This window comes from Tamandua tetradactyla, chromosome 7 (genome assembly GCF_023851605.1).
Source record: "Tamandua tetradactyla isolate mTamTet1 chromosome 7, mTamTet1.pri, whole genome shotgun sequence".
Taxonomy (NCBI): domain Eukaryota; kingdom Metazoa; phylum Chordata; class Mammalia; order Pilosa; family Myrmecophagidae; genus Tamandua; species Tamandua tetradactyla.
The window spans coordinates 69,242,774-69,269,290 of NC_135333.1; the positions used below are offsets into that span (position 1 = coordinate 69,242,774).

Below are 26,517 nucleotides of genomic sequence, written 5' to 3' on the forward strand. Positions count from 1 at the left end.
GACTGGCTGTTCTCTCAGCCAATCAGTGTCGGTTCATTTGCATAGGCTCGGGAAAACCGTTCACAAACTCTAGAAATGAACGATTTAAATAAGTTCCTCAGAATACTGCTTTTTTTTCATGGGAGTGCCAATATGTCTCGCGGATTATATATTAATGAGAACTAGGAATAAATAAACAATTCTGCTCCGAATTCACCCTCATCAACAGTGGAGTCCGAAGGTATTCCTATTCTCTCCAGGACACACGTTATCGGTGTTGCAGCTCTTTTAGAATTTGTCTAGTAGGTTTTCTGGCTTTAGCCGGAAAACCCTCGTTTTTGTTCGAAATAATAGAGCTAGGTTTACAGAAATTCGGTTGTTTGGTTGTGGGTTCCGTAGTGTTTGTGTGGTGGTCTTACATATCCCGCCGTGGAGTGTTAAAGGTTATGCGAGAGTAACTTCCGGTTGCAGTAGGTTGAGTTTTTCTCAAACCACCTCTGGCCACGGAACAGCTTTCGGAGTCGGCTCCTACTTCCCGCTCCTTCCCTCGCTACGTTATATCCGTAGCAATTCGTCCGTATGGCGGCTGCTTCGGCCCAAACCGCACCCCTGAGCGCCGAACAGGCGAAGGGTGAGGAAGCATTCCCAGTTACTCGTGTAGACCATCTGCTGTTGGGAGGATGAGGGTGCAGGATCGGGAGACAATAGTGGCTGTCATCGTCGGGGGTAGGAGGGAAGGATGGGAGGAGAGAGGATGGAGCTGTCGCGGGGTGCTGTCTCCTGCTCCTGAGTGGGGTCCTGCCCCCTGAAGGTAGGGATTAGGGGCCGAGTTTATCGGGTGGGCTGCCGATGGCCTCGGCCCACTAATTCCTGGCGCATTTTCCTGCTCTCTTGTCCGGACCCACCCACGGTGGTCCACCGCCTCCTTCGGGCTCTTCCCTGGATGGCCCTGGCGCACAGTGGTTCTAGCCGAGGTGATCCAGGCGTTCTCGGCCCCGGAGAACGCTGTACGTATGGACGAAGCTAGGGACAACGCGTGCAACGACATGGGCAAGATGCTGCAATTTGTGCTGCCCGTGGCTACGCAGATCCAGCAAGAGGTCATCAAGGCTTATGGTTTTAGCTGCGACGGGGAAGGTGGGTAGACGGGGTATGGGGGTGGGTCGGGGAGAGGGGTGGTGGGGCGCTCGTGCCCCTTTGCCGTCGTGCCCCTTTTCGCCACAGGGCGGCGGCCACAACCCAGCAGTGTTGACGCCAAGGATCTAACCTCAAATTGTGCCAACCCAAGTCTGAAGTCCATTTTGTGGTTACCTGTTAAACATTATATTATCCCATTGTAAGATTAAGAAACAGACTCTATCTGTAAAGTAAATGCCCAGAGTCGCAGCAGAACTGGACTTCTAGCAGTTTAGTGTGACAACCACAAGATGTTTGGCGCCCCCGTCACAGTGTTTCAGCTAATATCTTTTTGGGGATTTGTGTGATTCAATCCCAGCTGTCCTGTGATCTCCTGTGTTGGTAACAGACCTGGGATCTTGTGGACGTTCATACTAGGGCTCTTGTGACTTAACTGTTAAAATGGTTCACCTGAGAGCGAGGAGCACTTTACTTTGGGATTGTTTCATTCACTGTATTCCCAACTGGTTGTGCCCAGTGTAGACCAGGAAGTGGTTGATCCAAACCACACAGGATAGAGGCCAGCTGGTGTCCTGTTTTTCAGACAGCTCCCTGGTAGTGGGGGAGCAACCTATGAGGCATGTTCAAACTGCCCCCTCCTGCCGTCTTGGTCCAGCCCTCCCAGGCGTGAGCTAACTCTCCACTCCCTCTTGCAGGTGTCCTTAAGTTTGCTCGCTTGGTCAAGTCCTATGAAGCCCAGGATCCTGAAATTGCCAGCCTGTCAGGCAAGCTGAAGGCTCTGTTCCTGCCGCCCATGACACTGCCGCCCCACGGGCCTGCTTCTGGTGGCAGCATCGCTGCCTCCTGAGGGGGTTGGTCCTTTCCTGTTGCCCAGTGCTGCTGTCTGGGAAGGGAAGGCCTTGGTGTTTCCAGAGGATAATAAACGTGCCTGTGTCTTGGCCTCTGCGTCAGTCTTTTGTGATCCTGACAATCTCCACCTCCTGTCCCCTGATTCCCTTTCCGTTCCAGGCTGCCCCACATCTTCTCATCCAGATCCTTCCTCTGTGCTCTGCTGGCCTCCCACCTGGAGCAGGTGAGGGTCTCAGGCTCCTCAATCCTCCCCATCGCCCACAGGGTGAGAGTATGGGCTGGTACCCTTGACACCAGGACAGGTGGGCCTGCACTGTGGTGGCACTTCCTTCTCTGAGGAATTAGACTTCCAGGGCTTTTACATCGCCTCATTGCTTTCTGTGGATTGTGAGTTTCCGCCATTGGTTGACGTTCCCTTTGCCAGGGCTACTTCCTGGTTTCCCGGCACCTGCCTTCCTGCTGTCCTGTCAGGTGGAGCGCCAGATGACTCCTCCCTCCCAAGGGAAGGAGGCCCTGGATAGGCAGGCAGGCCTGTGGGACAGTAGAGTGGAGCTGGAGGGGAAGCGGGCTGTTGTGGGCGGTCTGAGGCCAGCCCCGCCCCACCTGTCCCTTCTCCGGGGATCATTAGTCCAGGGGCTTATCCTAGCAGTGCCATTGGCCTGGCGGGTGGGATTAAGGAGGAAGTGGCTGAGTTCTGAGCGACTTCCTCTCCTGGCTGGGCCACTGTGCTTAGCTTGCCCCTGGTTTGGCCCCACCCCCTGCGGCCCACTGCCTGTGACTCCTCCATCCCTCCAGGGACATGCTGTCCTGTGGGTAAGTCCCCTGTCTACGTAAGTCCCCAGGCTTCCGTAAGTTTGGGAGGGAGGGGCAGGTATGTGACCATGAGTGGGACCTTCTGTGGGTTTGCTTCCTGTGCCAGTGTGTCCCCCTCCCCAGGATGTGAGGACTCCTAAGCGCATTCATGCCCCCTGCCCCCTTTTCTCCTGCCTCACAGATGTCTGTCTATTCTCACCATTGCCCATGAGAGCTGGCGCCCTGGGTAACCACATTGTCTCAAACATAAGCCTGAAAGGCAAACCTGAAAAAGCGTTCCTGCTCCCACTCAACTTCCCCTTCACATCCCAACCTCTGGCCTTGGTTCCATTCCCTTTCAGTTGCCCTGAACTTTCCCATTTCTCACATCATTCATTCAATAGGAGACTACTGAGCATCTGTTAGGTGCCAGGGCCTGCTTAGGTGCTGGCAATGCAATAGTGACAAAGACCCGGACGGCTCCTGCTCTCATGTCCTTCTAATAGGAGGCACCATGTAGCAATCAACCCAACAAAATAATTTTAGATCCTTACAGGGATTATGTAGAAAAAAGAAACTGCTCTAGTGCTTGCAAGTGACTGGGGTTGCCAGGGGCATTACTAGCTGCAGGGATCAGGGAGGATTTCTCTTAAGGAGGTGTCCTTTGAGCTGAGACCTGGATGATGAAGAAGAGGCAGCCAGCCATGTGGTGATTGGAGGTCAAGCTCCCGCCATGGGCCGAGGGAATGGCAGGTACTGATGTGGAAACAAACAACAAAAGGACAGAATGCCTCAAGCCCAGTAAATTGGAGGAAAGGCAGGCAGGGCCAGGGCAGGCTGTGCCTTTTCTAAGTGAAGTCCTGCTTAGAGAGTGTTGGTAAGTTTGGGCATTGCTGAGCACCCCCAGTCCTGTGGGTCCATGCTTCTCACACTCACATCTGCCCCTTCCTTTCTGTTGGCACTGCCTCCCCTGCTGCACACCCTCCTTGCTGTCAACCCCCACAGACAGGATTCTTATGGGGTCTCTGGTCCCTGATCCCTTTCACACTCAGGCACCTTGGCATGGCCTCCCCCTTGCAGAACCTTTCCTTGGCTCCCTGGCCTGGCCTGGGAAGGCTATCTGCAGCTGGGTCCCAGTCTCTCGGGCCAACTTTGCTCAAGCCACACTGCTCAGCTCATGTCCAGCACTGCCCCTCAAGTGTCTTCTGTGCCTGCTGCCTCTGGGCCTTTGCAGATGCTGCCCCTTGTGGAATGCCTGCCCCCTTCCTTTTCTACCATGGACTGTTCCAGTGACCACCCCACCTGTTCCATGAAGCCTTCTCCAGGAGTATGGTTGGTGTGGTGGAAAAGGCAGTGGGTCCTGGCATCAGTCGAGGTTTGTCCATCTTCCCTCTTACTAGCTTGTGACTTGGGCATGTTACATAACCCCTCTGCACCTGAGTTTTTATTTCCAAAGTTGAGCTATCAATACCCACTAAAAGGTAGACATGAGGATTAATAATGTCATGTAAAATCTGTTGGCCCTGAAAGCTATCACCTATCAGCTTTTTATATCAGTGTTTGGGAAATATCATTAAGCCTATTTATAGGTGGGGATACTGAGACTCAGAGGAGTTAAACTACTTTCTAGAAGTTGTTTCACCTCGTCTGCCCTTTGCCCTTTCAGACTGCTTGTCTTTAGGTCTCACCATTGATCTTGGTCTCCGCTTTTATCTCCTTGTTTCCCAAAGGAGTAATTTTCTGTTCTGAATTATCAGGCTCTTAATATGTAACTCCCAGCTGCTCTAAGCCAGTTTCCTCCCCTTCAAAAACGTAGAAGATATTCCTACATCACAGGTCCATCCATGGCCAAAATAGGATTATGCACGTGCAAATGCTCTGCTAACTCAAGAGCATGGAACAACTATCAAACTTTATCTTTCTTCCTAAAAAAAATTTTATTGTGGTGACATGTATTCAACATAAAATTTCCCATTTTAACCACTCTCGAGTATACCATCAGTGGTAATTACGTTAGCAGTGTTGTGCTACCATCGCCACCGTCCATTACCAAAATGTTTCCATTGCCCCAGACAGAAACCCTCTACCCAGTAAGCAGTGACTCCTCGGTCCCCACCCTTGCCCCAGGAACCTGGAGTCTACTTTCTGTCTCTATGAATTTGCATATTCTAGTTATTTCACATAAGTGAAATCATATGATATCTACCCTTTTGTGTCTGGCTAATTTTGCTCAAAATGATGTCTTCAGGGTTCAGCCATGTGGTCGTGTGTATCAGGACGTCATTCCTTTTTATGGCTGAACAGTGTTCCCTTGTATGGATAGAACACATTCTGCTGATCTTTTCATCTGTAGACGGACACTTGGGTTTTGGGTTGCTTCTACCTTTCAGCAACTGTGAATAATGCTGCTATCAACATTGGTGTAAGAACATCTGTTTCAGGCCTTACTCAGTGGTTGGGGGTTATTATTTTAAAATTTCCCTGCCAAGGGGCAGCAGAGACTGACTGTCCATCTCTTTGTGTCTCTACCTTCTGACTGTGCACATTTCAGATAAATTCCTGCATCTTTGATGAGTCAGGAGTTTCTGGACGCTTAGTTAGATCTTTCCCGACAAGTAGGTTTAAGCTGAGGAGAGAGAGTGGGTGGAGCCAGGGTGCAGGAGGTATTTGGTGCTGAGCACGGAGCTGAGGTCTCACATGTGGTCAGGACCCGGTGCTCATGTGTGGGCGTTTACACTGGACCAGATATGTGCTGGACTTGTAGATTTTACTATTTGTCCTTAACTTTTTTATTGTCGTATAACACATAATAATGTGCCTAATGTGATACGAAACATTCCTAGAACCTCAGAAGTTTCCCAGAAATTGCTGTCTCCAAGTCAAGTTATTTATTTTCCGGGAGGTAATACATGTCCGTGATACAACATTCAAAAAGGTATAAGTGTTCCTGCCAGCTCTGTCTGCCAGCCACCCAGTTTCCCTCCCTAGAGGAAGCCGTGCATGTGAGTTTCTTGGCCATCCTTTGTTGGATTTCCTCTTGCTTTACTTGGGTATTGTCTGTGTATGTTTTTGGGATTACATACAGGGAACATCGTAGGCTTTAAATGTTAAGGGCTTCTAAAGCTCTAGAGGCTAACTGGCCCTGAGAATATCCACTGTGGTTGGGACCTCAGCCCTCAGCCCCTGGAGACAGATCACTTGGTCAGAGTCCTGGAGTCCTAAGCCCCTGCTGATTCAGAGCTGACAGAGGGCAGAAGGGACAGCTGGGTGCTCTGGCTGCATTTGCTTCCCTGGCTTTGTTGCTTGGCTCAGCCTCCCTGCAAAGGCCCAGAGACAAGAAGCAGGAAAGGCTCAAATTTTCAGGACTGCACAGGGCTCATTTTGTCCATTTCTCTGTCACAGTGGCACTTCTTCAGATGTGTATGTTAGAGGGAGAGGAGGACATGCCTGTGCTTTTTTTTTCTTTTAATTTTTTTTTTACTGTTAAATATAATATATATACAAAGAAAAGAAAGGAAAAGCAATAATTTTAAAAGTACATGTAAACAAGTAGTTACAGAACAGTTTTCAGAGTTTGTTATGGGTTACCATTCCACTGTTTCAGATTTTTCCTACTAGCTTCTCCAAAACACTGGAGGCTAGAAGAAATATCAGTATAATGCTTCAGCAATCATACTCGTTTGTTCAATCCTATTTTCTCTGTTAAAACTCCTCCTCCTCTTTGATCCTTCTCCCAATCTATAGGGATCTTTAGGCAGTGCCCGTTCTGACTTTTTCATGTTGAGAAGGGGAGTGGACACTAAATGATAGGGGGATGTAATCAGTTGGTAATCTTGGAGTGGTTGGTTGATCTCTCTGGGTTTCAGGATTTATTTGGCCGAGGCACCCTCTGGAAATTCTAAGTTCCAGGAGAGCAAACTTAGTGCATGAAACTTTTATAGAGTCTCAGTTTGAGTCCTAGGTGTTCTTTTTTTTTTTTGCATGGGCAGGCACTGGGAAACGAACCCTAGGTGTTCTTAAGAGATAACAGGAGTGATGTTGGTTGGGGTTTAGCAAACCATGGCAATTTTCACTATCTAACCGAAGCTTGAGTAGGAGTTGCTTCTAGAGTAGCCTTTGGACTCTATTACTCTTGTGCTGTTAAGCATCTGCAAGGCCTTGGCGATTCTGGGAGTGTCCCCCTCCCATGGCAGCCCTAGTTGACAAGGATTCTCTCCAGTTCAGTTTTTTGAAGTTGTGACGGCTGGTGTACAGTACTTAAAATGATTGACTTTGGAATCAGGCTGTGTGGGTTTGAATCCCAGCACTGACTACCACTCACTGATGAGATGGCCTTGGGCAAACTACTTAAAACTCCCTCTGGTTTCTGGTCTGCAAAATGGGGGTAAAGAGAGTATCTGAAGAAGTCAGATAGTAAACGGCATTGCGGACCCTTGGCATAGAAGACTCCGTTCAGTGGTAGTTGTCACCACCATCACCGTTTTCTTTAGCCTGGACCGGGGACATCTGTGGAGAAGCAGCTGGTGGGGGAGGGAGAGATGGTGTGTGACTGTGTGGGTTCACATGCATGAAGCATGCTCTCTGCTGTGCAAGGCACACGCGTGCCTTTAATCCGTGTGTCGTCATGTAGGTGTGCGTGCTGTGCTCCTGGAGGCTTTAATCGCAGACATGTGGGAAGTGGGGCCCCTTCCCCACCCCCACTGCCACGCTGCTCTACTTCTCTTCACTCAGCTCTAAAACGAGAAGTAGAGTGAGTTCCCCCAAGGGGTCGGCCGCGCCCCTTCCTGTCCCCGCCCTGCCGGCTGCCCCAGGCCAGTGGAGTGGCAGCCCCAGAACCAGGACCAGCGGGGGGTGGAGAGGCGGCCTGGGCACCGAGAACTGCGTTTGAGGCTGGGCCCCGGAGTTCTCCATCTGCCTGGACTAGCTTGTGCCACCTGCCACCTCATCTTCTGCATCCCCTTCCTCTTGGGAGCCCCCGGGATGGTGAGGTAAGGGCCTGGGACCCGTGGTAGCAGAAGACAAGGGTGCCCTGGGGCCCAAGGGGCCCCTCCTCAGTTCTCTGCCCCCTACTTCCCAGGTGGTTCCACCGAGACCTCAGTGGGCTGGATGCAGAGACTCTGCTCAAGGGCCGAGGTGTCCATGGGAGCTTCCTGGCTCGGCCCAGTCGAAAGAACCAGGGCGACTTCTCCCTCTCGGTCAGGTAGGTACCCTTTAATGCCGACCAGCCGGGCCAGTGCTTTGGCAGCTCTGGTGGGCCGGTGTGGGCCCTGACCACGCGCTGCGGGCTTCCCCGGGTCAGCGCTGACCCCCAGCCCCAGCATGTCCCCTGCCTGTGCCCACCCCATCCCAGCGTGCACCCCAGACCCAGGACCCCCCCGCCGATCCCCCTCCCCGCTCCCCCTTGTGCTCTGCACCCATGGGCCTCACTGCTTGGTGCCCCGCAGGGTGGGGGATCAAGTGACCCATATTCGGATCCAGAACTCAGGGGATTTCTATGACCTGTATGGAGGGGAGAAGTTTGCCACCCTGACAGAGCTGGTTGAATACTACACGCAGCAGCAGGGCGTCCTGCAGGACCGCGACGGCACCATCATCCACCTCAAGTACCCGCTGAACTGCTCCGACCCCACCAGTGAGAGGTGAGGGGCTGCTCGCCTGGACCCAGCCTCCTGGGCCCAGCGCAGCACACCTTGGTCCCTTCCCCAGCCCTCTCCCTTTCAGGGGTCTGTGTGCACCTGTCCTCTCTGCTCTCCCTGCACCTGGCATCCCAGACCACTCAGCTGCTGGCCTTTCCATCCAGCCCTGAGTAAGCAAGAGAAGGTCACCTCCTCCCTTTTCCAGGGTCCCTGTCGGCTGGCAACCGAGACCCTACCAGTGACAGGCTGCTCCTCGTGGCCAGTCCACGGCAGGCCAGCTGTTGTTAGAAAGCTCTTCCTTCTGTGGGACCAAATCTGCCTTCTTATGACAGCCCCCTGCCCTGTGCTGTCCCTGTTACAGGCTAATCCAGTGAGCTGCTGTTGAAGATGGTCACTGGGACTGACATTTATTGGGACATGTAATGCCTTATCTCGGCCTCTTTCATAGGGTCTTGCCCTTTGGGCTGTGGAGAACTTGACCAGCCCCTTGGCCCAAACACAGAAATTTAAAAACAGTGTGTGATGCCGCCCAGGGGAGGGGGGCCCAGTGTTCAAGGCATTTTCCTTCCCATTGCACCAAAATGTGGTCCCCAGAACTGGGCTGGCCTCTCCCCATGAGGTCTCCCCAAAGTACAGGGTGGGGTGGGATGGGATGGAAACGCGCTGCATTTGTAAAAGTGTACTGCAGTGGCTCATTTTAGCAGCTATAGCTCTGTGACCTCTCCTAACAGCTTAAGGGCAGCTCCATAACCCTAGACTTTTTCCACATGGACACCTGGGGCCGAGCCAACATTTTTATTTGTGTGTTGATTGTTGACCTGATTCTGAACCTGATTCTGTCAGTTTTCAGTCTTTCTGAGACTCATGACTTCAAACTTGCGTTAATCCTTTGTTCAGGTCACTGATTAAAGCTTAGGACTGATGAGGATGAGGAAGAAGCCCCAGCGGCTCACCCCTGGAGACCTCTTTTTCATTTAACCTATGGCCATTGAGCTACTTCCTTGGAAGCCTTCCTCTTCTAGTAGTGAAGTCCAAGAAGTGATGACTTTGCTCCTGGTTGCCTTTCTTGGTACTTTGTGTCTGCTTCTGTTCTCTCTCCCATCCCCACCACACTCACAGGGGTCTGCTGCCCAGATCCCTTTAAACTTCATGCTTCCTCTTTGTCCTTGTCCCAAGCCAGGATTTGCCCTGCTGGAGGAGAATGAATTGTGGATGGAGTTGGAAGAGGGAAGGAGTTGCTGAGCAGGACCCTGGGTGGAGGCTGAGACCTGGGCTCAAAGAGCTTGGGAGAAATAAGAGAGGGAAACCAGGGCTGAGCTAGGGTAGGGGTTGGGGTGACTCGAGGATGGGGAGATTGAGACTGGGAAGCCAAGTGTAAGAGTTCCCTTTGACTTCTCCAAGCTCAGAAGTACAGATCTCACCTGGTCCTAAGGCCTCCTGACCCTGGGAGGGTGTGTGGTGTGTTCTTTCTCCAGACTTTTGTTTGTGTTCCCTACCTTTGGCTGCTGCCACTCTTCCTCTGGAATTTGCATTTGTCCCCTCAATGGCTAGCTCTCAGCCTGTGGTCAGCCTGACATTTGCATGGAAACTTCCTCATCCTGGGGCCTGGGGGAGGGGGGTGAGTCCCCTTTCCTCTCCTCCCCAGGGGGTCCTAGGTGGTTCCTGACTGGTGGGGTGGGGCGGGGGATCCCGGGATGGGGGTTCCTGGGTGAGACAGGAGATCCTAGAGGTCTCTGAGCTGGAGTCTCCTCTGGGGAGGGGTGAGCTAGAGGGGACAGACTGGCCTCCTCCCTCCTTCCCCCCATCCCTGCGGTTGGAAAATGCCCACCCCCCCTTCCCCTGGTCCCTGGGCTGAGGAAACCTCACAACCTCACTTCTCACTCTCTCCCCAGAAGGAGTTTTGTGTTTTTTCCATCACGTGGTTTCCTGTGGGGCCAGGCATTGTGGGGTTACAGTTTCCTCCTGGGAAGGGGGGGTGTGCTTTGGGGAAAGGTCTTAGTTCTGCTTTCTGTCCCGACAACCCCTTGGAGGCCTGGCCTCCCCTTGAGTGACCTCATCTTAGGCCTCCTGAGCCCCCCAAATCTACAGACAGCTTTTGGTCTCTCCCCCTTGGGGGAGCTCTCCCGGGTGTCCCTGTGACTTCATTCTCTCCCCATCCCATCTCTCCCTGGGGTCTGGCCTCGGCATCCCCCTTTCCCTAGACCCACCCCGTCTTTCTTGGAGACTCTTTCTTCACACATTCTGGATGTCGCCTGCCATTCTGTGTCTCTGCCTAAAACTTTCAGAGACAAGCCATGTGGTGAGGTGGGCTCTGGTTCAAACGTGACTCCTGAGGCTTGGCGGGGCTCTTGGCCAGGGCACAGTGGCTCAGTTGGGCTTATCTGCAAAATGGGGATAATATCTAGCGCTTGATGTTGTAAAAGTTAGGGACCTGCGCACGGGCGGTGGGGTGCAAGCATCCAGCACAGGGTGTGGCACGTAGTAGGTGCCCTGTTTCCCCGCCCCCCCCTTCAGTGAGTGTCTTTGCTGCTTCAGTTCAGTGCCTTGGTCCTGCGGCCTACGTCTTACCTTCTCTCCATGCCGCCTTCTGCAGGTGGTACCATGGCCACATGTCTGGGGGACAGGCAGAGACGCTGCTGCAGGCCAAGGGTGAGCCCTGGACCTTCCTGGTGCGTGAGAGCCTCAGCCAGCCCGGAGATTTTGTGCTGTCTGTTCTCAGTGACCAACTCAAGGCTGGCCCGGGCTCCCCGCTCAGGGTCACGCACATCAAGGTCATGTGTGAGGTAAGGTGGCCAGGCAGTGGGGAGAGCACCGGAAGCCCGGTGGGGGCAGGCGTGGGTGGGGAGGGTCCAGGGCAGGGGGCTCAGGCCCTGCGGGGGTCTTCCTTGGAACCCCTTAGGGTGGACGCTACACGGTGGGCGGATCAGAGACTTTCGACAGCCTCACGGACCTGGTGGAGCATTTTAAGAGGACAGGGATCGAGGAGGCCTCTGGCAACTTCGTCTACCTGCGGCAGGTGAGGGGTGGGCCTGGCTGCCTCCCGCTCCCCGATGTGAGCCTCCGAGACCCCCTAAGCGGCTGACTCCTCGCCCTCCTCCGCTCCCAGCCTTACTATGCCACGCGGGTGAACGCAGCTGACATTGAGAACCGGGTCTTGGAACTGAATAAGAAGCAGGAGTCCGAGGAAACGGCCAAGGCCGGCTTCTGGGAGGAGTTTGAGGTATGCTACCGGGTGGGGTGGTGGAGGCAGTGGCCCTAGGTAGACCCTTCCCTGCCCTACCCGCCTCCTGTCCCCACCCACAGATGCCCCTTCTCCTCTCACCCCTCAGAGTCTGCAGAAGCAGGAGGTGAAGAACTTGCACCAGCGGCTGGAAGGACAGAGGCCAGAGAACAAGGGCAAGAACCGCTACAAGAACATTCTCCCCTGTGAGCCCCCCCCCAACCCAGGGAGACCCTCCCCCTCTCTCACAGGGCTTCTGTCTGCCCTTGCCCCCCTCCCCTGCTCAAGGAGCGCCCATCTCCCCTGGCACCCTTTACCTTCCCATCCCACGGACCTTCTGTCTACCCCTTGATGGAGCTTCCCCTGCTCCAAAATGCTCTTCTCCTCCCGATGGAATCCGGGCAGGTTCTCCTCTGCCCCCTCTCCTTACCAGGAAACTTCTACCCTCCCACCCATACAGGGCCCCCTGCCGGCCCCCAGTCCTCTGTGAGCTTCATGGCTTCTGAGACAGGAGGGCCCTGAGCTTAGGAAGGGTTGTCCTGGGAAGGGGGTGGTGGGCCCTTGGCTGACCCAGGCCCTTCTCCACCTCCTCTCTACCCACTACCAGTCGACCACACCCGAGTGATCCTGCAGGGACGTGACAGTAACATCCCCGGATCCGACTACATCAACGCCAACTACGTCAGGGTCAGCAATGCCGGTCATTGCCGGGGGAGGCAGGGCCGGGGGTCCTCCCTCCTGTGGGGGTTTACCTGGGTGCACAGACACAGCTGATGTGGGTGGGTGAGGGTGGTACGGGTGGCGGGTCCCCAGCCAAGGGGCTCACGGCCCTGGGCCGCGTCTCTCTGCGCTTGTGTCCAGAACCAGCTGCTAAGCCCCGATGAGAACGCTAAGACCTACATTGCCAGCCAGGGCTGCCTGGAGGCCACGGTCAACGACTTCTGGCAGATGACGTGGCAGGAGAACACCCGCGTCATCGTCATGACCACCCGAGAGGTGGAGAAAGGCCGGGTAGGTGCACCTCTGCGCCTGCCCCTGTGCCCGAAGGCACATCCCTCCCCCAAGAGCTTGTCACCCACCACCATTAACCAGAAGAGCCTTTGGATGTCAGAGCAAGTAGCACCTCACGGAGAGTGGGATGAGGCCACGGCTGTATCCAGAGACTCTCAGACCCCTGTTTCCAACCTTGGACTCTCCTCAATTTTCCTTAATGTGCCCCAAAGCATCCCTCCAACACATACCATCTCATCTCTCAATCCATAGCACCTCCCATCCCTGCCTTGCAAAGGAGAAACTTGGGCACCGCCCCTGCCCCCACCTGCCCTGACCCAGGCAGAAAGGCCTGTCTTCTCGGCCTCGGGAATCTCTCGAGTCTGCCCCCCGCCCCCCACCCGCCTCACTGCCCTGCTGTTCTCCCCACTGCCTCCACTCTGCACTGCAGTCAAAGTGATCCTGTCCAAAGCGCAGACTGGATCCAGTTGCTCCCTCTCTGACAACTTTTCAACAGCTCCCAGTTGCCTCCCTCCAATCCCCTGGCTTCCCTGCAACACTCACTGCCTTGAAGGGGTCAGGCTCTTCAGGTTTCTATGCCTTTCTATTGGCTCTTTTTCTGCTAAGAAATGACTTTCTCTCTCCATACTATCTCTGCCTGGCAGGCGCCTTGTTTTTGGAGACTCAGCTTAAGTGCCACCTCCTCTGTGAAGCCACCTCTGATTTCCTCCATGGCCCAGGGAGAAGTAGCCTTCTCCCTCAAAGTGCTTCCTCAGCATGTTCTGTTTTTTCCTGTTTGCTTGTCTCTCTGCCCCGCTGGCCTGTGAGCTCCCAGGGCTTAGGGGCAGAGACTGGCTCAGTAATGTTTGTGACCCCAGCCTGGTTTGCACAGCTCCCGGTGCCATGCAAGCCTCTGCTGAAGTTTGCTAAGTGAATCAGTAAGGTTAAGTGGCTGATCAGGTCTCAATGGCTGAGCTGATTCCAGATCCCAGGTCTCCTGACTCCAGGCCAGTGCACCCATTTAACCGACCGATGCTTGTTTGGTCGGGCACCAGGGACCTGGCCTGGAACTGCCAGGCCTGCTGCACCCGCTTCTGGGCCTCATTCCCCTCCCTGGGGCCCGCTTTTGCAGAACAAGTGTGTCCCATACTGGCCAGACGTGGGCTCTCAGTGCATTTATGGACCCTATGCTGTAACAAACTGTGGGGAGCACGACACAGCTGAGTACAAACTGCGCACCTTGCAGGTCTCCCCGCTGGACAATGTGAGTGTCCGCCCCCAGCCCCCGTGCTCCGCCACCCCAGGTCCCCTCCTTGGTCCTCCTCTCCTGTGTGGTGGGGTAGGACAAAGCACCTGCACCCCAAGCTGGATGGGGCATGGCGTGGGAGCCGTGGGCCCTGATCCCAAGTTCCCTGCCCAGGGGGACCTGGTTAGGAAGATCTGGCACTACCAGTACCTGAGCTGGCCTGACCATGGGGTCCCCAGCGAGCCTGGGGGCGTCCTGAGCTTCTTGGACCAGATCAACCAGCGGCAGGAGAGTCTGCCTCACCCGGGACCCATCATTGTGCATTGCAGGTGAGAGTCGTATCAGAAGTCAGAAAACAAAGAGGGCCAGCAAGGAAATACTGCTCACTAAGTGCCTTGGGCTGTTAATTCACACATCAAGAGGTTTAATGCCTCCCTCCACCCCCAGCCTCTTCTGGGTTCCCCATACCTACCCACCCAGCTCGGCTGGGAGCGGTCAGATGTTGGACTCTGAGCATCTTTCCAGGATGTTCCATCTAGTCCAACCTGCCAAATAACACGTGTGGAAACTGAGGCCCAGTGATGGGCCAGGTCACCAGCTAGTCAGGGGAGAGGCCAGGCAGGCACTTGCATGGACGCAGCCCCCCCCAGCCCCCATCTCCACCCTTTCCTCACATTGCTTCTGCCCAGCCAGTGTTTCTTTCTCAGCCCTCAGGACCTTCCATCTGGGTCAGCGCAGCTCCCTCTGCTGTCTCCTTTCACTTCTGCTGCCCTGGGGGGCTTGGACTTCTCCTAGGCTGCTGCTTTGCTCCCCTCCCTCAGCCACAGGAGATGCTCCTGTTATGTTCAGGAGACGCTGGTCCTGCTGAGATGGGGCGTGGGGGTCAGCAAGGAGGAGCAGGGGTCCCTCAGCGGGGCCTCCAGCCGGCCTGCCTGCTCTCCATGGAGGCTCTCCCAGTGGGTGCAGCTCCTCTGCTTGCTCGCTGGGTCACCTCGGACGAACTGCTTAACTTCTCCGACCCGTGGGTTCCCCACCTGGGCCAGCAGGTTGGCGATGGGCATCCAAAGGGTTGTCTGGACGCCCTTTGGCATCCTGTGTGTGTCCAAAAACCCTAAACACACCCTCCCACTGTGTCCAAAAACACTAAACCTTCAAAAAGTGGGACCTTTTAGTCTGCAACTACAATCGGGCAGGGATTGGGGTAAGTAAGAACCTTCTTTGTCCTCTTTCCTTCATGCTCCTTCCAGGCATCCCCCAACCCTGCCCGGGCCTGTGAGGGCCCCCGACTTCCTCCTTCTCCCCACTAGCACCTGTTCGTCCTCAGGGCAGAGCCTGGCAGCTGGGTCTGGAGGTGCCTCCCACCTGCTGCCCTGGGGACCCCAGCCATGCCCTTCCTGGGGCAGGCGCGTCCCTGAGAACCGCCCTGCTACTGGTACCCACCCCCTACCCCACACACAGACACACTCACACGCTTCTTGAAAGCCCCATGGCCTTTATTTAGACATGACAGGAAGGAAGTGGGTGAGGGGGGGGTTATTTTTGACAATCTGGGTTTGAAATTAGCCATCGCGACTCAGGGCACCAGCCTGACCAACCAGCCGGGGGGGCGGGACTGGGGCACAGGGTCCTGAGCTTCCTGCGTGGGGTCTGTTTGCCCAAAGGGAGGTAGAGGGGTGGGAGGAGGAGGGAGGCTTCCCACTGCGCTCCCCTAACTCTCCTCACCCCAGTGCCCACCCCTCCCCCACAGTCCCCAGGGCTGCCCTTTCCCTGCCATCACGGTTTAAGGAAAAAGGGAAATGGAGCCCTGCAGAAAGAGGCTGCAAATATGACTTCGGCAGGGCGGAGGGAGGGAAGGCTTCGCTTGGGACAAGGATGTGAGAGATGGGGCCAGGGGAGGGCCTGGGGCAGCAGGGGGCGCTCTGTGGACTGGAGGGCCTAAAGCTTTGCTGGGGGGCCAGACAGGAAGCAGGAGGTAAAGGGATGGGTCGTGCTGGGAAGGAGGCACACGGTGGGGCCCTTCAGAACCAGGCGCTTCCACACAGATCCCCTGGCTGAGGTCGAGAGCCCAGGTGCAGCGTTAGCAGCTCCTTCCCCTCGCTCATGGGTGGCCCTGTCTAGTTGCTTTATGCCACGCCCAGTGGCTGGGGCCGAGCCCCGTGTCCCCCCCATGAGGGGATGATGGCCTCTGTGGCCCTGTCCCTTCTCTCCCCAGCGCAGGCATCGGGCGCACGGGCACCATCATTGTCATCGACATGCTCATGGAGAGCATCTCCACTAAGGGTGAGCTTGCCCGTGCTCCGGGCGGCGGGCGCAGGGCCCTGGGCTGCTGGTGGGCGGCGGGTGCCTGCCTCGGCCTGCGCCCTGATGTCGGGCTGTCACCGCTGCTCAGGGCTGGACTGTGACATCGACATCCAGAAGACCATCCAGATGGTGCGGGCCCAGCGCTCGGGCATGGTGCAGACGGAGGCACAGTATAAGTTCATCTACGTGGCCATCGCCCAGTTCATTGAAACCACCAAGAAGAAGCTGGAGGTCATGCAGGTGTGTGCAGGAAGGCAGGGCTGGGTGGGGCTAGCGGGGGGAGTGGGCCTCACCTGGCCAGGCTGGGACCACCCCCCTCCCCCCACTCCTCTGCCCACAGTCCCAGAAGGGCCAGGAGTCAGAGTACGGGAACATCACCTACCCCCCCGCCATGAAGAACGCCCATGCCAAGGCCGCCCGCACCTCCTCCAAGTGAGTGGCCCCTGCCTGCCTGTTGGCCCCCCCCAGCCCCTGCGTCTCTCCCCTCTCCAGCCTGGGCTTCCAAAGTGCTAGAGTTGGGGAGGCGTGGGTTCAAGCTCAAGCCTGGTTTGCTACTTCTGTCCACAAGTGTTTCCTGAGTGCCCGCTGCGTGTGGGCAGTGCTGGGTACTGGCTGTGTGCTGACGGATGGGGTGCAGCCTCTGCTTCAGGGAGCTACTGATCTAGCATTGGGACAGCGACTGGGTCATTCTGCATTCCTGGCCTCAGTGTGCTCATCTGTGAGATGGGGTGGTCCCAGAGAGTGCTGTGTTTCCTGACGCGAGCCAACTGCCTACCCTGCCCACCCATCCGCAGACACAAGGAGGAAGTGTACGAGAACCTGCAGAGTAAGAACAAGAAGGAGGAAAAGGTAAAGAAGCAGAGGTCAGCAGACAAGGAGAAGAGCAAGGGATCCCTCAAGAGGAAGTGAGCTGGGCACCCTCCCGAGGAGGCCGTGGTAATGGTGCCCTCTGCTCAGAACCACGCCTCCCTGCCTGCCCCTGTGTCCCCTGGCCCCGGTGCTCAGCCCTGTGTCGGGGGTTGGGTGGCTACAGCCTCCCCTGGCCTCTCCAGCTGCTCCCAGCCCTGCTCTTGCTGCTTTCCCCAGGTCTGACCACCCTCCTTACTCCTGTTTGCCCTTCTCTCTGCAGCCTCAGCCCTGACCCCTGCAGGCCTCCAGCCGACGGACCCCCAGTCTGAACCTAGGACCCCTGTCCCTGTTCTATTGTAATTTAAATGGACATGTCTCCACTCCCTCTCCCTGACACTGTATATAACCCAGCAAGGCCCAGACAGGGCCAAGCCCTTCTCTCTTGTAAATAAAGCCCCTAGGGTCACTGCGTGTGCCTCTAACTCTGTGTACCTGGGCAGGAGGGGGCAGAAATGGGCCTCAGCCTGCAGTGTTGGGCACCGGGGTGTGGGTAGGGGGTAGGGAAGAGGTGTGTGTGGATGTCTAAAAGCTGGGTCTTCCAGCAGCCCTGGTTCTGGACTTTGCTGAATTAGCTAGGGCCAGTTACATAGGGGTGATTGCCAAAGCCTTGCTCCCCTCACTGGGTGGTTGTAGAGACCATAAAGCTAAGAGGGATGATGATAGCAAATTTATTATGTGCCTGCCGTGTGCCAGGCACTGTTTTAGAGACATGTTCATTCAATCCAGCTATCTTTATCATTCCCATTTTACAGTGGGGAAAACGGAGGCACAGAGAGCTCCAATATCTTGCTCGAAGTCACAGGACTATGGAGCAGGGAAGCTGAGGTTTTAACCCGGGCAGTCTGGTCCCAGGGCCCCCACCCCTATAGCTGGGTCTTGCCAGTGGTTATACAACCACAGCCCCCGAGGACGATGCCCAGATCCAAGGACTGAGAGGAATGAGGGCCGGTAGCACAGCCCCAAGGCCAGCCCCGGGCTCCCCTCACCTGGGCCCAACTGCCCCGAGGCTCCTGTGGCAGCTCCTTCCTGGCACTCCTACTTGCGCCCCAGGTTGCTTGGCTGGCTGCCCAAAGACAGTTTTTTGGGGGTGGGAGAGCAGGGTAGTTTACTGTTTCCACCTCCCTCCACTGTGTCCAGAGTGGAGGGGTGGACCACCAGCGATTGCTTTTTTTGCCTTGATGCTAATGTCCTGGGGGAGTTAGATCTGAGTCAGTCACAGCTCAGCAAGGACTGGTTCCCTCCTGGGAAGTCTCAGAAGTGGGGAGGAAGGGACAGAGGCTTGATTTCATTCATTCAGCAAATGCTCCATGGAGTCCACTGGGTTATGGGCACTGGATTGGGCTGGAGACGCCATGGCGAGCAAGGCAGCTCCTCCCCTCCCTTCACTTAGGAGACTGGAGGGAGACAGACCCAGAAACAGTCCAGGAACACTTGAAATAAAGACAGATTGGGCGGGCGGGCGGGTATCAGGACAGAAACAAAGAGCAGAGAGACAACACAATAGCTCAAGGGCGCACTGGCCCTCCAGGGGGTGGGTGGGTGGAGCGCTCACCTGTGGGCCTTGGGGCCCCTCTCCCGAGGCAACGCCCTTGGATCCCAGCCCCAGCTGCACAAAGGGAAAGCGAGGTCCCACCCCCTCTACCCGCCCTGGGGCCCTGGGCTGGGACTTGGACTCCCCAGAGGGAGGGAGAGAGGCCAGGTGGGTTAGGGAACCTGGGTCCCTACAGAAAACAGAGCTGGGTCATCCCTCCCCCTGGCTGGAGGGGCTGGAGGAGAGGCACTGAAAGCGTGAAGGTGATTTGGAAGGGTCAGTGCTGATGCTCCCGGTCAGGTCAGGCCTGGTCGTGGTTCTGGGAAGGGGAGACCACAGATCCCAGCAGGGGCAAGCACCCCCACACGGTAGAGGAGGAAGACGCGCTTTCCTGGGGACCTGCCTGCCCTCCACAGGCCTGGAGGTGCCTTCGTTCCCCCCCACCGTCTCCGCTGCCTTCCCTCAGGCGATGCTCAGACGTGGGGCGTGGGGCGGGGACAGGGGTCTGAGCTGACCTCAGATTGTAGTTCTGGCTGTGGGTGGAGGTCTGAGTCCTCAGGGACCGGGCTGCCTCTTGGGGCAGGAGCAGTTGTGGGGAAAGGCTGGGGAGACAGGTAGGGGGCCCCAAAGATTGCCCCTTACACCCTGGGTGGGGGCCGAGGAGGCCAGTAGGCGAGAAGAGTCCACGGGGAAGGGCGGGAGGCCTAGTGGGGTAAGTCAGGCCTCAGAGAGGTGCCTGTGGCTGGTGCTGGGAGGGAAGGGGTTAAGGCGGTGGCGGTGGGGGGGGCAGCCTATGGCAGGAGGACACACCTGTGCGTAGGGCGGCAGGCAGGGCAGCGGGCGGAGCCCAGGTGAGGAACCCAGGGCTGCCTGGCAGGCAGAGAAGGAAGGAGGAAGAGCGGAGGCCAGGGCGGCTTCTAGGCCGTAGAATCCTGGGCCTTGACTCCCCTTTCTCTCCTCAGCACCCACCCTCTGGGGTGCAGGTGGGCCAGTGACAGGTAAAAGCCACCGGGAGAAGGGTCCAGGGGCTGTGCTACGGTCTGCAAAGGCAGGATGGGGCGGGTGAATCAGTGTGTGTTGGGGGCAGGGATAGATCGCAGTAGGGGTGGCGGGGTAAGGGGCTCCAAGGCAGAGAGCTGATGTGTGGGGGCTGCTGAAGTCCCTTCTGGACCTCAGCCGATCAGCTCCCCAGGGTGGGGCGGGCAGCAGGGCTCACCCGGAAGTGTCCCCAGGGACGCGCTTGATGGGGGAGGGGAGCTAGGCTTCTGCAGCCTCTCCGCAGGGACTCTGGGCCTGGGGCTTCCTGGCCTGGAGGTGGGCAGGCTGGGTGGGGGACCCCGTCTTACCCAGCAGTGTTTGGGTGCTGGTTGGGAGTCTCTAATACTGCCGGGTAATGATGGAGGCCCTTGCCCCATGTCAACGGCACCCATCGCCTCAGGCCTTCAGGCCCCCAGCCGGCTGCGCTGTCTTCTCCTCCCCTCCCCACAAAACCTGGAGGCCTCTTTATCTTGAGCAGAGGGTGCTGCAGAAGAGGTAGCACCATTGGCCAGCTGCCCGCTGGAGGAACACAATGGCCCAAGGCCTTCCCCCAGTGGAGTTTGATTTGTCATCTGGTGGATCCAGAACCCCCAGCGGACCTGGAGCTTGCAGTTGGCTTGTGCACTCTCTCGAGGCCTCACCTAGCCTGCGGCCAGGGTCCCTATGGCGACTGGTCAGTTCTAGCCCGGATTTCCACGTTGGCCGACTCTGGGTCCATCTTCCAGTACAGTGTTGGATGGTCTAATAGTGAAGCTCCTAACACTGTCTGGTAAAGATGGCCCCCGGGCTGGCTCCCTCGACAATGACCTTCAGGGCACCCTGAAGACCCGTGGAGGCCTCCTGACCAACAACCTCTGACCTTTACCCCTCCGGATGGGGGTGAATCACTAGGAAAGAGGGAACAATGGGAGGAAACAAAATGGCTGCCTCTAGAGCCATAGCATTATTTGGAAATGATACTGTCCCCTAGGCACCTCCATCTCTTTCTGCCTTGGGAATGTGAAAGAAATAAAGTGTGAATAGGGACTGGTGAGAGATCAAACCGGCTCACTTGACGTGTCTTTTGTCTAATTGTTGCTTTCATTTTAGGGCTTCCAGCTCAGCTGCTGGGAGTGGGAGCTGCCAGAGTAGGGGAAAGTTAATTAATCTACTTTCTTCAAACCCTAAGAGGCTGAAGACTAACCTAGCCCCTCCAACCCTCCCCAACTGTGCATTTTCTCTCTACATATTTTTGTTTTATAGTTCCAAATATTCCTTGTCTCTTCATAAGGATGAGGGAAATGGGAACTGAAGATAAAAGTGGGGACTTCATTTTTTTCTGGTGCTTGAGGTTCGTTGTGGGGTGCCTCGAGGAGGATATGGAGATGCTCATCTAAAGACGAAACACCGATACCTGTTCTGTGGGAGTGACAAGCCCACCTCCACAGGTAGAGGCCTGTTACACACAGAGCTCCTGACAGGTGACTAAGAAACTGGAAGCACAGGTAGCCCAGCAGGCAATATGATCCACTGGGCTTTGAACACTTAAGTCTCTCCCATAGCTACAGGAACTGTTACCAAGGAAGCAGCTCTCATTGGGATCATCAATTTTTTTGGTCTGGCTCAGCAAAGCCACAGCTGCTCCAACCTCAAAAAAAAGAGATGTTGATATGTAAACAGGGTGAAGTGATAGAAATGAGAGGTGGGTGGAGTGCAGCTGGGCCTCAGGGCCCGAGGTCCGCAGTTCCCACTCCGCTGGACTGGGAGGGCAGAGCAGCAGGGCCCAGGCTTGGTCTTCCCTAACTGCCTTGGCAAGATTTGTTGCGCCCTCTGCTGGCAGGTACGAAGAAACACCCAGAAACGTGTGCACATGTGTGGGTAGCAGCTCAGACACGTGAGATCTTGATTTAGGCTTTAGTAATAAAAATTTATTGAGAATTCCTGGGATGACGGTTATCTCCTCCCAACACTGTAGGAAATGATGGAAAAACCACACACTGTCCCCAACACCCCTGGCCACACAGGGAGGAGGAAAGCCACTCCCCTCATAAAGGGTCAGTCTTGGTTAATCCAAGAGGGGTGGGAGGACTAGTGCATAGGGGGCCATCACATGATACTGGAGATGGGGCACGAGACTCCTAACTAGCTCCTTGAAAACCAGGGTAGAAGCAGATCCATGTCCTCTCTTGGGGTAGAATTCTTGGTCACCAGGCTCATTTCTTACCCTTGATGAGGCTGTCACTGTGGAAACAAAGGGCCAGATTTATAGTCTTATTAGGGGACTTACATGTGAGAGACAGAGAATCCCAGGCCACTCCTTTAACTGCCCCCCCCCCCCCCCCCCGACTGAGGGTGTGTATGTGGGGACGGGGGTGTGGAGAGGGTGAGAAATGGCTAGTGGGATGGGGAAGAGGGAGGCAGGGACCTGGAAAAGATGGGGCGTAGGCCCCACAGAAACATGGATACACCAACTTACCTTCCCCTGTGGAGTCCAGATCACCAGATAAAGAGGAAACACAGAAAGAGAAGAGAAATGCACATGTGATTTGACAGCTTCAGGCCCCTCCCTCCTCTACCCTCACCCAGCTCTAAACCTTCCTGACCACTTGAGAAAAAAAGACAAAATGTTGGAAACCAGAAATCTCAGGCTCATGAAAGAGATGGTTCTTTCTGCTACTCATCTTTCCTTTCTTAACATCCTTCCATATTCCAGAGCAGCAAGGTGAGAGCTCCCAAGTGAGAGCTATTTTTCAATTGGACAAACCTTTACAATTACGGCGTTTTTTGATACAAATCAATCTCATGAGATGCAAGGCAGAAATTGTCAACTACCCCTTTTCTGAAAAAATTTTGATTCGTAAGTAGTGTCTTTTGAGGGTTACACAAGCAGCTGATAGCAGAGCAGGCTCTAGAATCCAAGTGACCAGATTCAAATCCCAACTTCTCTGTGGCACCCCATTGTGGGTCATGTCTCTCACCGGGTGAAACTTTCATCCTGTAGGTTCAGCACAAGGTTGTCGGCAGTGAGATAGATACGGTTCTGTGATGTGGCGATCTATAGGGGAGACAGAGAGTCAGATGCTTGCATTAAGCAAAGAGGACTTTGATTCCTACCCTCGATATTCAATAATCATTCCTCATAGGAGTAGGCATGGTTTCTGCCCTCATTCAAGGATCCAGGGCAGTGAGCTGTTCAATTACGACTTGCCAGTTCCCTAAACAAGGCATAAGCACAAGTGGCAAGGGAGCCCAGAGCAATCATTTTTGACGGAAAGAAGGGTCAGAGAAGCCAGTTTGAGCAGAAACTCGAACAAGCAAGATTCAAATTTTGCTTGCTTCAATGTGCTTCAACTGAAAACAATTTTATGGCCAAGCAGTCCCGTGAGATATGCTGAGCACTCAGACTCACCGTCTTGGAGATGTTCTGGGCTGCCCGGATCTTGCGCAATTTGATGTAGCCTGGGTTCTTGCTCAATGCTTCTCCAAGGTGAGCAGGGCCGAGTTAAGGGTTCATATAAGGTCAGGTCTCAATCTCTGGCCCAAATCCTCACTACCCCTCACCTCTAGGCTGTCAGATCCAAGGTTGTGTTCAGATAGCTCGTGCCTGTCCCTACTTTGGTTCCTACTGTAGGCCCCTCTGCAGGCAGCTGCCGGGAACTGAGGACAGCAGCAGAAATGGAGGTCAAGGCCAATAGTGCTATTGATCTGGCCTTACAGTGGGGAGCTAAGTCTCAGATACCCCCACTAAGATCTCAGACCCCATCCCTAACCCCCAACCCCTAAGGAACCAAGGTCAGAGAGCATGAAGTCACATTCGCCTTAGTGTCATCAGCCAGCCTGTGAGGGCAGATGGGGAAAGCAGGAGTTCCAGGGGCTAGGTTGACATCTCTGAGTAGGATATCATTTTGGCAGCCTCAGCCTCACCCTCGGCCTGCACGATCTTCTGCCGCTGTTCCTGCTTTGCCTTTTCTACCAAGAACTGGGCCCGCTGGGCCTCCTGCTGGGCTGTGGTAGGAGCCAGAAGTCAGATGTTGGGTGTCAGGAATTCTATACATGGAGCCACAGAGCCATCCCTCCTCCTGCTTTGCCCTTGTAACTCACCCACTTGTTTGGCTTCTACAGCAGCCGTGTACTCTCGGCTAAAGCTCAGCTCTGTGATGGCTACATCATCCAGGATGAGGCTAAAGTCTTTGGCCCGCTCTGTCAGCTCCCGTCGGATCAAGAGGGACACCTGGGGGCACAGATGAGGGGAAAGGGGGGAATTTGAATATTGGAGAACTAGGAAAGGAATGTGTGTTGCTGTGACCATCTTCATATCTCCTGAAAATGTCAGGAAACTCACTGACCCTTTTTTATTTCCTCACTAGAAGATATAAGTTGGAAAGGACTTGGTCCAGGTTTCATTAGATAGGTGAGACAGGTTCATAGGGATACTATGACTGAACTGACTCCTAATTCTGTGCTCTCTACAAGACACCAAGAGTCACTCAACTTTCTGTTGGACAAACCTGTAATTATAAGCTTCTTTGCCAAAAGGAGTGTAGGAAAAACGTAGATTTTGTGTTATCTCCTAGTCTTCCAACCCTAGACTTTCAGGCTTACCTCTCTTTGTTTCCCACAGCAGCCATGAGAACAGCCTTTAGGTGAAAATGAAACAAGGCTCACAACCCTTTTCTAATAAGCTGCCTTCCCTGACATCTGGTCCCAACGCACTGGGCTTAGGAGGGAACTGTGACACATTACGGACAGTCAGACCTGGGCCCGCTGGGTGATCAGCTGTGAAGCATTGAACTTGGCCACCACACTCTTGAGCACTTCATTGACAATGGATGGCAATACTCGCTCCTCATAGTCTAGCCCAAGACGCTGGTACATGCTGGGAAGCTCCAGGGCGTTGGGTCGAGATAGCACTCGCAGGGAGATATTCACCATCTGCAGGTCTGATAGAGAAGTCAGCCGTGGTTGGTCAAGGTCATGGGGCCTCATGTGGACCCGTAACCAAACACGGTGCCCCAAGAATTTTCTCCTCCATTTGGTTCCCTCTTTGCCTATTACAGTGCTGTACAGATTGGAACTCCCCTAGGGGAGTTGATAAGAACAATTTAACAAGGCTCAGGACAAATGCATCTTCATCAACTGTGACGTTTTCTTTATCCATACCCCCTTCACTGGTAAAGCTGACCCCGATTTTTGCACTGTACTTTTTGTAACCTCTATCATAGACTTTATCATGCTGTAGCACAATATTCTATTTCCTTTACTGGACTATATTCCTTGTCCTCATGGGACAAGGAGTGTGTTTGTGAATCTTTAATCCCCATTGCCCAGGGTTTAAAGAATGAATAAATGACATGTGCTAAAAATGTACAAATAAATACATCACAGGTTAGTGGTGAGCTACATGTTTCAGTGTGTATGAGAGTATGAGAGTGAGGGGTGAGGATGAGGAAGAGTTTGGGGACTCTCAAAGGCACAACTTTTGGGTATAGCCTGAAATCTGGAACAAGTTCAGCACTGAAGAAAGACAAAAGACTTAAACCAGAAAAAAGGGCATTCTACTGGGTATAATTAATAAGTCAAGTGGTTAGAAGACTAAAACGGCTTTGACCTAGGCACTGATTAAGACAAAATCCTAGCCCTCACTGAAGTATACTGGGAGAGAGGGGGAAGGACAGGCATAAAACACTGTGGTAGGTGTTTACATTGGCTTTAACCCCAGGAGGTTAGGTAACTTTTATGATCCCTCTTTTGCAGATATGGAAACCAAAGCCTGAGAGACTAGATGCTACCATATTTCTCTTAGGGTCTCTTTCCAGGCTCCCTAGTTTACTTTGGGTATCCCGTTGGCCACATGACTTCCAAGAGCCCAGACCTACCTTTGGAGCCTGTGGGGGAAGAGATTTTTCGGGGTCTGGCCCGAATATCATAGATGATGGGGTACTGGAACCAGGGGATCCTGGCGTGGAGAGAACAAGGATCAGAAGAGAACAAGTATCAGACGCCTGTGTCTCATTAGCTTTGACTGGCTTCCCTTACCACATGTCTCTTGACCACCTCCTCCCCTTATCGGCCACGGACCTGGAGAGATTCTCTTCTCCCTTTGCGGAACAACAGTTTATGTGCTGTTGAAGTTTTAGGCAGCACCCGCTGTCCTGGGGGCAGGGGTGAGGTGAGCAAAGTGCAGCGCTGAGTTCTGTTGCAAATCCTACTATATCCACTGGAAGTCGACGTCGGGGTGAAGAGCTAGGGCCAGTCGGCCTTTGCCTGCCCTTACCTGAAGTGAAGGCCCTCGGCCAGGATGGTGTCTTGCTGCACGCCGCCGATTCGATTAAAAAAGATGGCTCTGTGCCCGCCTTCCACTGTGGGGAGAGGGGTGGCCATCAAGCCAGACAGCAGTTCAGTATACGTGGTAGGTTCTGGTGGGGTGGGGTGAGGGTGAGGGTGAGGGGGCTAGGTGAGCGCGGAGACCCAGCGGAACAGGGTAGGAGGTCTGGGTAGGGAGGGGTTAGGAGTTTTCGGGAGCTAGGGAAGGGAACGGGTCGGACTCAGCGAGGGGGCGGAGAAAGCTCACCAGTGAACACCGACTCGCGGACGCCGTAAGCCACCGCACCGGCCCCCAGCAGCAGCTTCAGTGCTGTGCCCATACCCCGGGGCCCGGCGGGCAGGCGGCCCGCTAAGTCCTTCAAGTTCTGGGCCATGTCGGCTCGCGAAGCCGGCGGCACCAGCGGGTAGACGGAGGTGCCGGCCCACTTGTACCCCGCCCCACTTTAAAACTGTACCCTTCACACGAGGGTCTGTGGACTGCAGAGCTCGCGGGAGAAAGGGCACCGGAAGTGCACTCCCTTCTAAACCCTCCCCTTGCCCAGTGGCGGACCCGAACTTCGCGCATAGGATTCCGGACAAACGGAAG

The 26,517-nt window shown here is 54.9% G+C and overlaps 3 protein-coding genes and 2 non-coding genes across 8 annotated transcripts; 3 read left to right on the plus strand and 2 right to left on the minus strand.

Moving 5' to 3' along the window:
- The first annotated feature begins 107 nt into the window (after positions 1 to 107).
- On the plus strand, positions 108 to 2,055 carry C7H12orf57 (chromosome 7 C12orf57 homolog). 2 transcript variants are annotated; one of them, XM_077169911.1, is made up of 3 exons: positions 108 to 220; positions 940 to 1,116; positions 1,812 to 2,055. In XM_077169911.1, the coding sequence occupies exons 2-3, from the start codon at positions 993 to 995 to the stop codon at positions 1,961 to 1,963; spliced, it is 276 nt and encodes a 91-aa protein (XP_077026026.1). In that variant the 5' UTR covers positions 108 to 220; positions 940 to 992; the 3' UTR covers positions 1,964 to 2,055. The 2 variants fall into 2 exon arrangements, with proteins under 2 accessions (XP_077026026.1, XP_077026025.1); XM_077169910.1 differs by lacking the exon at positions 108 to 220 and adding an exon at positions 249 to 610.
- LOC143643039 (U7 small nuclear RNA) lies at positions 252 to 313 on the plus strand. The gene has a single exon (XR_013156082.1). It is a non-coding gene; the product is annotated as a U7 small nuclear RNA (small nuclear RNA).
- Positions 2,056 to 2,539: 484 nt separating the features above from the next.
- Positions 2,540 to 17,468, plus strand: PTPN6 (protein tyrosine phosphatase non-receptor type 6). Of its 3 annotated transcripts, XM_077169891.1 has the most exons (17): positions 2,542 to 2,778; positions 7,489 to 7,745; positions 7,835 to 7,957; positions 8,202 to 8,396; positions 10,987 to 11,176; positions 11,293 to 11,409; positions 11,500 to 11,613; positions 11,723 to 11,819; positions 12,221 to 12,300; positions 12,475 to 12,624; positions 13,736 to 13,867; positions 14,024 to 14,178; positions 16,062 to 16,129; positions 16,239 to 16,390; positions 16,491 to 16,582; positions 16,945 to 17,055; positions 17,280 to 17,468. In XM_077169891.1, the coding sequence occupies exons 2-17, from the start codon at positions 7,738 to 7,740 to the stop codon at positions 17,326 to 17,328; spliced, it is 1,833 nt and encodes a 610-aa protein (XP_077026006.1). In that variant the 5' UTR covers positions 2,542 to 2,778; positions 7,489 to 7,737; the 3' UTR covers positions 17,329 to 17,468. The 3 variants fall into 3 exon arrangements, with proteins under 3 accessions (XP_077026005.1, XP_077026006.1, XP_077026007.1); XM_077169890.1 differs by lacking the exon at positions 7,489 to 7,745 and having other exon boundaries at positions 2,540 to 2,778; XM_077169892.1 differs by lacking the exon at positions 7,489 to 7,745 and having other exon boundaries at positions 2,544 to 2,778; positions 16,945 to 17,086.
- A 4,045-nt stretch (positions 17,469 to 21,513) lies between these two features.
- On the minus strand, positions 21,514 to 26,516 carry PHB2 (prohibitin 2). Its single transcript, XM_077169916.1, has 8 exons — positions 26,179 to 26,516; positions 25,882 to 25,966; positions 25,484 to 25,563; positions 24,363 to 24,547; positions 23,709 to 23,838; positions 23,509 to 23,612; positions 23,017 to 23,094; positions 21,514 to 22,662 (listed from the first exon to the last, which is right to left on the minus strand). Exons 1-8 carry the CDS (start codon positions 26,303 to 26,305, stop codon positions 22,582 to 22,584), a joined length of 870 nt encoding a protein of 289 aa, XP_077026031.1. The 5' UTR covers positions 26,306 to 26,516; the 3' UTR covers positions 21,514 to 22,581.
- Positions 23,177 to 23,443, minus strand: LOC143643066 (small nucleolar RNA U89). The gene has a single exon (XR_013156107.1). It is a non-coding gene; the product is annotated as a small nucleolar RNA U89 (small nucleolar RNA).
- Position 26,517: the final 1 nt, after the last annotated feature.